This window comes from Branchiostoma belcheri, unplaced genomic scaffold, assembly GCF_001625305.1.
Source record: "Branchiostoma belcheri isolate BF01 breed outbred unplaced genomic scaffold, Haploidv18h27 scaffold160, whole genome shotgun sequence".
In the NCBI taxonomy this organism is placed as follows: Eukaryota; Metazoa; Chordata; class Leptocardii; order Amphioxiformes; family Branchiostomatidae; genus Branchiostoma; species Branchiostoma belcheri.
The window spans coordinates 156978-166260 of record NW_017803047.1 but is presented as its reverse complement, the minus strand read 5'-3'; the positions used below and the strand labels follow the sequence as shown (position 1 = coordinate 166260).

The following is a 9283-nucleotide window of genomic DNA, read 5'->3' as shown; positions in this document are numbered from 1 at the left end:
TTAAACTTTCAATTATCCAGTTGGAAAAGACTAAACAGCTTTATCTATTTAATTGAGCTTGTAGCATGTTGATGATATCTAAAATTTAGCAAATTGTTCTGGGGTCCGTGCGGACCCCAGGTGTACAGATTAATCAGTCCGGGAAGGTGTACTGTTAAGGGTTAAGAAAGATATGGCATTTGTTTTGGATGACCTACCAGCTACTGCATTGAAAAATATATTTTTAAAAATCGAAACGCATCGTAGTAGTCAATTGGTTATCTTATTTCGAATATGACAGAGTTTACATAGATCGGATCTCCTTCCATGAAATTAACAAAAAAAACTCAGTAGTATATTCCTTAATCAGTGACTATTTTGATAGGTAGAAACACGTAACTCGAAATTTTCGATGTCCACTGTACGTCTGGTTCACGCAGTGACCTAGTCTCGCGAAAACACGAGACTAGGACGAGACTTGTGTGGATCTTCTGGCCTCCCCTGCCTTCTTGCGGACTAGGGGTAGGTAGGACTTGGGCAGCTCCCAACCTTCATTGCGATTCATCCCGGCACGTTCCAACTGGATGTGGACCGCTTCCTGTTCTCGCGAGACTAGGTCACTCCGTGATCAAGATGTACAGTGGACATAAAAAATTTGGAGGTACGTGTTTCTACCTTTCAAAAGAGTCACTGATTGAGGAATATACTACTAACTGATAATTCTACCTGACTGATGAACCTCTTCAACGACAAAAAAACTTTCTATTTACAAAGCATACAGGATTTTTCCATCTATGAAAATGTACACTTACCTGTAACCATTGCCCTATATTGTGAAACCCGGGTGTCCAGGCGCCCCAAGCACGAATCTCTTTTAACCGCCCGTATTTAGGATATGCGTTAGGGTTTCCGTAATTGCTTGTAGCGAGGCGCTCATCAGGTATGGCACCAGATTCCATCCCAAGCGGATCCTGGCAGACTGGGAAGAAAAGACAAATGTCTGTTTGGAAGCCCTTAAGTCGTGGCATTTGGCGAATCGGTGTTTGTTGCGCAACCAAGTTCCCGGTACCCTTACATGCCCAAACATTGTGTCCCTGGGATTTTACACGACTTTCCTCACTTAAACCACATGTAGAACTGGATACCTAGCTTTGGGTAGGCTGTCCCCTTAGATAGGACGTTAATTATACATAAATGGAGTTCCCGGTCGTCTTTGATCAAAACATCTGGAGCACGTTAACGAACCGAACAGGCTTATTATAAAGGACAGGGAGTGATTAAAACTTCACAGTCTAATGGCCGCACCTGGGATGGTATGGAGGTCACCTGAGTTAATGCCGACAGGCAGTTGCAGTAGACACTATCAATATTTAGCCCCATCAATTGTAGGCTTGCCCTACAACCGCAAGCCAAATTTATTATTCCAAATTTCTAACCCGATATCAACAAGCATTCAGATTACTCAGCACTATATTACCACGAAGTTTGCATACATTATCATACCACATGTAGTTTACCCAACTATAATTATTTACTCCACACACCTGTGGTAAATGTTCCGTTGATAACTCCGTTCGGCTGATCATCCTCGTCAAAAGAAGTCAACGCGAGGGTGTATTCGGTGTGGGCGACCAGTCCTGACACGGTTGCCGAGGTGACTCCCGCTCCTGGTGCGGGGGAGAGGTCCTGGTACGAGCCCGACCCGTCTGCCGGCTGGTACCGGAGCGTGTAGCGCGAGATCGGAAGATTCCCGACGACTGTCCAGGAGACGTTTAGATGATCCATCCTCGCATTATCAAGGGCCAGTCCCCAAAGCACTGCAATTGTATAATAAAGTCATTTGCATCGCTAATAATTATTTTTTTGTCTATAGACTTCACCAAATGGAACAACATAGACCTACTGGTAATGTTGCAGCCTAGAATCTCCACCCTCATGGCGATGTAATTATTCCAGGACTGAGGGTAGAAGCGCACATAACGGGCAGTAAATGGGTTGTCCAGTAGGTTCGTTACAGGTGTGTTCTTGTCCGTGTTGCCTGTCAAAACCTACAGGATGAACGGATAATTTAAATGAATGCATTTTTAAAGGAGTACTAACCTCCAGAAGGAAGTGCTATTTTCCGATACATCATGCTGCAATGAATACATAACTAGCCGACTTTTTACATAATTTCGCCTGTACGAGTTGAGCGGAGCATGTTTGTAAAGTGATATTAATATCATTTTCCCCCATGCTGAACCACAATTGATACATCCGGGAATTCTGGCTTACGCAATACTCATACACTTCAGGTTAACATAAACATTTTTCGGCGAAAATGGTAGGAGACAAGCACATTAACAAGCTGATAATTGAGAAATTACTTGCTTTACTTTGCTTGACCTGTGGCTTGGATGTTATAATATCAGGATGTCGAATACAGTGGGAGCCAGTTTCATCCTGCGTGTTTTGATTTTCTCAACTTATTTGCATGTAAGTATCACTTGAACAGATAATTAGATTACGCCACTTTTGGAAAGGATAACTAGATTACGCCGTTTTTTTATCGTCAATATTTGCGGCATAAATGAGGGGCGATAAGGACACCAAGAAGGGCAATGGTTGGTAAGATACCAAAGAACACAAAACGGTATGAATTTTTCTTATCGCCCCCAAAATGAGGTCTGTAACGTAACTTTTTGTTTAAAACATAGACACTAATGGGGTAGCGTGGTGTATTATGGGATAGTTTTGAGGGTATTTGGAGAGTTTGTCCTGGATTCGATGCGTTTTAAGACTTGCGCGCAAAATGATCATTTAATTGTATACTGTAAAATAATATGAATTTTTCAATTCCAAAAATAAATGCCTGTCGAAATATAGCACCTCCTTCTGGAGGTTAGTACTCCTTTAACTCCCGTCTACATCTTCTCTAATATCACTGACGTTCCATTAAATCATAAACAGTATCTACATTATCTATTGACTTAGACAGAGTTATCAGTACGTTCTCGACATTTTAAACTTAAGGTATAAGATACTCGGATATGTTTCCATCGATCAAATATGCTTTGCAGAGGAGACTATTAAAGAACATGACTGTACGAAAGTTGGGGCAGTGTTAATGTTGTATTTTAACTGGGATATGTTTTATACAATATAAAAATGTATCCATAGATATTGCATGTTAAAATTCATGACTTTTTTAAAAGGTGTCTATTATTAAGTAACCTCATCTGAGCCAGCGCTTCCGGCATATGTCGTCCAAAAATCTCCATCTCCACTATACTCGAGCTTGTACGACGTCACCCATTGTTCCTGATCAGACCATGCGCCACCCTGAGTGATGGTGCCCGTGACGCGCTTTGGTTCTCCTAAATCCACCTAAAGGCAGAATGTTTGGTGATAATTCAACCAATTGCCTATTAGTAAGAGCATATTACCTAGCTGATGATATTTGACACGTAAGCTTGCATTCAAAATTAAGCAAAACAACTTTAAGTGTGTTCATCATTTCACGTGTAATCAAAAGGTCAGGTGCTGTTCTTAGATAAATAGATTATCTTACTTATAGCATTTTACTTAGATAAAGAACCAAGATTAGCTGCTGTATTCTAAAACTGACCCTGTTTGAAAACATGCCATAGCAAGCAACGAAACAACTTATTTTCCAATACTGCAGTAGATTTTGCGATGGATAGGGTCACCCTCGATAAAGTTAACTTAACAAGAAATAAGGCTTTTCTTCAAATAAGTTTTTTTAAATCTATACCAACCTGCAACCATTGTCCGATGTTGCTGGCACCTGGTGCCCAGCCGCCCCAACCAGCCATTTCGTTCAACCTCCCGTATCTGGGATATTGATTAGGATTCCCGTAGTGACCGGTAGTGATGCTGTCATCAGGTATGGCACCAGATTCCATCCCAAGCGGATTCTGACAGACTGGGAGGAAATATATATTATATATGTTTTGAATTTCCAAAGAAACTGTATAGCGAAATGTTAACTGTACTTTCTGAAAAACTACACGGCAGTTAATTACATTATATAAGAGAATCTAACAGTGCAAGGATCCCTGACTACCACATGCAGATAGCCACATGTGGTGTGCTTAATGGTGTTAGATGTTAGACGGCAGTTGAAAATACATGTCATGTTTTTCTTACAGTGTTTTGCCTGTATGCCTGTTAGGTTTGTTGTTAGAAATCTAACAAGAGAATATAACAGTACACAAGGATCACTGATTACGTATACCACATGCAGATAACCACATGCAGATAACCACATGCAGATAACCACTTAATGGACCATGATGTTAGATGTTAGACGGCAGTTGAAAATGCATGTCAATCATTGTTTCAAGTTCTTACAGTTTCTGCCTGCGTGGCTGTTAGGTTTGTTGCATACAAGAGAATTGTTTCTAACAAGAGAATCTACCTCACGATAGCCACATGTGGTGTGCTTAGTAGGGTTAGAATTGTTAGACGCCAGTTGAAAATACGTCATGTTTTCCTTACAGTGTCTGCCTGCATGGCTGTTAGGTTTGTCGTTAGAAATCATAACTAAAGATTATCAAAAATCCATGTCATATTTTCCTCAGTGCCAACAGCAGCCAAGGAGTGTTTAGACATTATCAAATAAGTGATGTTTTTAGATGTTATGTTCTCCAAAAATGCATGTCTGCGCTAGGAGTTGCAGGGCCATCACCATGGCCTTGCCCCTATTGTGTGATTGAGATGACCACACCCCTTCGTGTAGTTAACATGTTTTTTTTTCAATTCCCAAGGGAAAGCCTAATGCTATGATCAATTACGATATTTGCATTTAACTTGAGATAAGGTCAAGAATCACCTGAATTGATTTTATGCCCAAGTGAAATATAAAAGCATACAGCAGAGTGAATTATTCCCTTGGTGGTTACCTCTTAATGGTCCACCTAAATTGTCATTCAATAGGCTGTTTGTGTAGGTTGTTACCCCTTATCCACCCAATCCCTTTTTGCAGACTGTAGGTTCTGAAATGTCCCATGCTCTACTAAGTCCAATACCTTGCCACTACTGAATTTTGGATACGAAAAATATAGTTTCTTTGCAGTTTTTTTTTTGCTGCTATGAAAAAAACGATTTTTTCCAGGCTAAAGGCTAAAAACGGAAAAAATATAGGTTTTTGCTATGAGTTTTCACCACGCCGAAAAACACTACAATCAGAAGGTTTTTCGATCAATTCAAAACCTGTTTGAAAATCTACAACGATAGCCGAGCTATGGTGAGCCAAACCTAGCGTGACAACCTCGCAGACCCGGCGATTTACTGCGCACTTACTTACACTCTGGTCAGATTTAAACTCCGACCCGGAACCCTAAGTGTTTCGAACCCTTTCTAATTGCAGTTCGAATCGATCCGCGATCCCTAGCAACGCCGTTGCTAAGGAAACTCTTTTCGCGCGGCAGTTGGATGAAATTTCATCCGACTTCCACAGCTGCGTTGAGTCTGGTTGGCGGCATTATTACCTACGTTGCGTTACATGTACCAGACGGGAATGCCATGTGATCTCGATATGATCAATTTTGGAGGGTTTTACAACGTATTTTGTTAGATAAATGGTCAGAATTGCTTAACAGTGAAATCGTCAAAATGGCGGCGCCGAGCTAAGCTAAATTTTGGACGAAATTTACATTTGGGGCATTGGCATGTCGCCCTCAATTCTGTCTTATATGGCAATATTGACTAAGATTCTTTCAATCTTCGACTATGTCTCTTGTGAAAATCTTGTTGGATCAAAATCTGGAAATGTTTGTATATTCATATCTACCGGGGCCACGTCCTCGGTCGTTTTACGCCAAAAGTTCTAGAACGTTGGTTTAGTTGATTCTAGTACAACCGGCGTTTTAGCACAAGTTGCGGTACTAATGTACCTTCTCAATATTGTCAAAGGATGCCTACAGACACAAACTACGTAAGTACGAACTTAATCAGGAAATGCTTTCTTACTCTTGCGCGTATTATTACTAAAACCCAACAGTGTGGGTCTGGCGTCTGGTCTGTGGAACGCGCTTGAAGCCTGCGCGGACACGTTCTGTTTTTGGAACGAAAATCCGATGCCTCTGATGAGGTGGCCTCGCGCGATTACAAAAAAAGCTCATTACGTCCTCAAAATTCATAACAACTTATATACGGACAGAAAGTAGAGACTTGAGGCAATTTTACTTCCTTTTTGTTTTGAAAAATGAAATAAGGTAAAAACACCGGAGGAATTTTCATCAAAATCAAGTAGTTTCAGGTCATATTGAAATGAGTAGAGATTAACAATCGTTACAAAAAGTCACTAGGAGTAAAATAGGAAGCTTATATTCACAGATACAATGCCATGATGAAGATACATAGTTGTAAGCAACAAGCTTTGTAGTAAGAAGTCCGGACTCCCGGGGGTTATAGAACGTAAAATTGTCTCAAAACGGCGCGCGGTTCGCCCTGGGAGTCAATCATAAATCTTAAGGTCATATTTATATCATATCGGATCTGTGAATCGACTTGAAACTCGAAATCCATACACGGGACACCATTGTTATAATTCCACATGAAAATTTGCGTTCTACGGAGCGAGAACCTGTTCAGAGTAGATGATAACTAAAAATGTCAAACCGGGCTCGTTCTATTCTGGAATCAAAATTATGACATGACCTCGCGCGTTTTGAGGGCATCTGCATGTCGCCCTTGAAAACGATGACACGTTATATATCAACAAAAAGTAGAATCTTTGCTCTTTTATACACAGTAGATTTCCTGTTGGATCAGATTCTACAACAAGTTAGAAATGAGAAGGGGAATTGCACGAAAATTACCTGCTTTCAAGTCAATTTTTAAAAAGGATCACGGTATGTCATTGCTTAAAAACTGTATAGGAGTAACAAATAAAGCTTACATATTATCAATAAGTTAAAGTTAGGAGGATAAATGGTTGTAGACCTCAGCTACAAGCTTTCAGGTAAGGCGTGTCCGCCTCCGAAATCATGGAACGCACTACTTTCTCTCGCGGAAGGAAAATAAAACTGCCTCGAACTCTCGACGTGGCGTGGCGGCTGAACAACATTTGAACAACATATATGCAGTGAGGATTTAAAAAAAAATTGGACAAGGGAGTCCCTGTGAAACGTTAAAAAATACGTGATACCCTTCCCCAAATTGGAAATTTTACCCTAGAATTTGACCGCCGTGAGTCCCCAACGTACCCCATTTGTAGCAAATGCTATGCTATAAAAAAAAATTCAAATTTAAACATGAGTTTTACCTTCACCAGTGACTGAGGCAGTCTTCGCCATCAGCACCACGACCATCCACCTCCAGAACCCGGATGTACACGGGCCCGTCATCGTGTCAGTGTACACCACCTAGACACAAACCACCAGTTAGGAATTGCATTCTAAAAGTCTGCAAGTTTACAATCTTATTAGTTCCAACAAATAAAAATGCAATCTAAAATAACTGTCATTAACAAAGCTTAGCTTCCATACGGGTCTACACTTTTGTCTCGGAAGGTGGCACTATTGAGCAGGTCCTGAATATGAAGTATATAACGCACTGCAGTTAATAACTCTGATTTGGTGTTTTCAAACAGGTGACGAGACTTGTCCAACAACTTTCGGTTGACCTTGAGACCCGTGTGTGGCTTGTGTTGTGTTGTCGTGTACATAATTATTCCACATTGACTCCTGTACATCGTCTTGTGTATTTCTACTGTAACTTGATAGAAAATTCGATGGCTTAAAAAACAAGCTGTACTATTGACCCGTCCTTCTTAACATGTCATTTACCATTGAGAAAATTTAAATTTGGAAAGTTTCCATACAAATTAAATATCTGAAACATTATCATATCTTTCATCAGCTGTAATCGTCTCGTGTAAAGTATTTTAATCGTACAAGTCGCCTTGTAGTGGGTATGCAAAATGGGAAAGCCTTGTTGACAATGGCTTGGGAAGGTCTGCCATGACACCGGGGCACCAAACGAGCTGGAAGGAAAATCTGCCCGAGGACAAGTTGTCTATACTTGGTTTCTGTCCTGTCAACCATAAACGCAGCAGCGTATACAGCATGAAGATGACTTAGTGCATAAGATCTGAATGCACACTGTTTCGACCTGTTTTATTTCTCAAAGTTACAATACATCCGTGAATAGTTTCATCAGGTTGCTAATTCACCGAGTAAAGAGACTCTTTTGTTTTTCAAACCAAAGGTTCGTTTGGTTGTGTAAAAAGATTTTCTTTACTCTTCAACAATTCATGGCAAACAATAGACGAAGGATCTGTTCTTTCACACTGATACGTCGGTCGTAACTCCAATCATAAAGGTTGGATTAAGATATTTTCAGTGTTGGTACGTATATGCGTCACAAAAATCACAGCATGGCGTCTGTGTGACCCAACAGGGTAAAAGTGTGACACAATAGCGGCCATGACCTCAGAAAGACTACGATTGGGTTTAGCTACTCGTGGGTGAGGTGGTTGGCAGTTGGTCGGCGGGATTGCTGACTATAATGAATGAATGAAGACACAGGTCGCATGGGTACAGAACATGAACATAAACATATATATTACACACATATGAACATATAAGAGTGTAAATAAATGTCTAATTTCTATTCTTTTCGGCTTCATCTCGCTTAGTAGTGATTGTATGGATATATGCGGCTGTGAGATTACTTAGAGTAGGTTTGTTTGAATATGATGGTTAGGATGTTTGCACAGTATTAAACTGGCTGCTCTCAACAGACCTCCGGCAATGACTGGGCATAGGTCGAGAGAAAACCAGTCCTAAAGGAGGGTCTGCAAGGGGAGGGGTGTTCGGCGTAGTGATTACGAATTACGCAAAACTTTCGCCGCTGATTCTGAATTACGTTAAATTTTCAGAGATGATTACGATTACGTTAGATCATGTGGCACAGTAGTGGATCATGAGGCTTCCTAACCGACTGTAGATACTGGCTTCCTAGTCGTGGGACACTCCATTCACCTTGCACGGTGGCAGGAAATTTGTTGTGGCGGGGCACGATTTTCATTGAGGAATTTCTCTCCTATCGCGTGCACTGGGGCATGCTCTACCGTGAAATTTTTTTTTTATATATTCCGAAACACGTAATCACAAGACGTGGTGACGACACACTCAATTTTTTTCAACTTATATTAATGCCGACACCAACACAGGGACAGTACAATACTCATTTACACCTGAGCGAAGTGAGGAAAGTCGTGTAAAGTGCCTTTCCCAAGGGCACACGATCGGTGGCATGTCAGGACTCGAACCCGGGGCCTCTGGTTCCGAGTCGA

The 9283-nt window shown here is 40.9% G+C and overlaps 1 protein-coding gene across 1 annotated transcript in view; it reads right to left on the bottom strand.

Moving 5' to 3' along the window:
* LOC109466209 overlaps nucleotides 1-3794 on the bottom strand; it is a 20833-nt gene extending 17039 nt beyond the window's left edge. The window contains exons 1-3 of the mRNA XM_019763876.1: nucleotides 3738-3794; nucleotides 1883-2027; nucleotides 792-979 (exon numbers count right to left, since the gene is read on the bottom strand). Of these exons, the coding sequence (XP_019619435.1) occupies nucleotides 792-979; nucleotides 1883-2027; nucleotides 3738-3794 (390 nt within the window). The remainder of the gene's footprint in view (nucleotides 1-791; nucleotides 980-1882; nucleotides 2028-3737) is intronic.
* Nucleotides 3795-9283: the final 5489 nt, after the last annotated feature.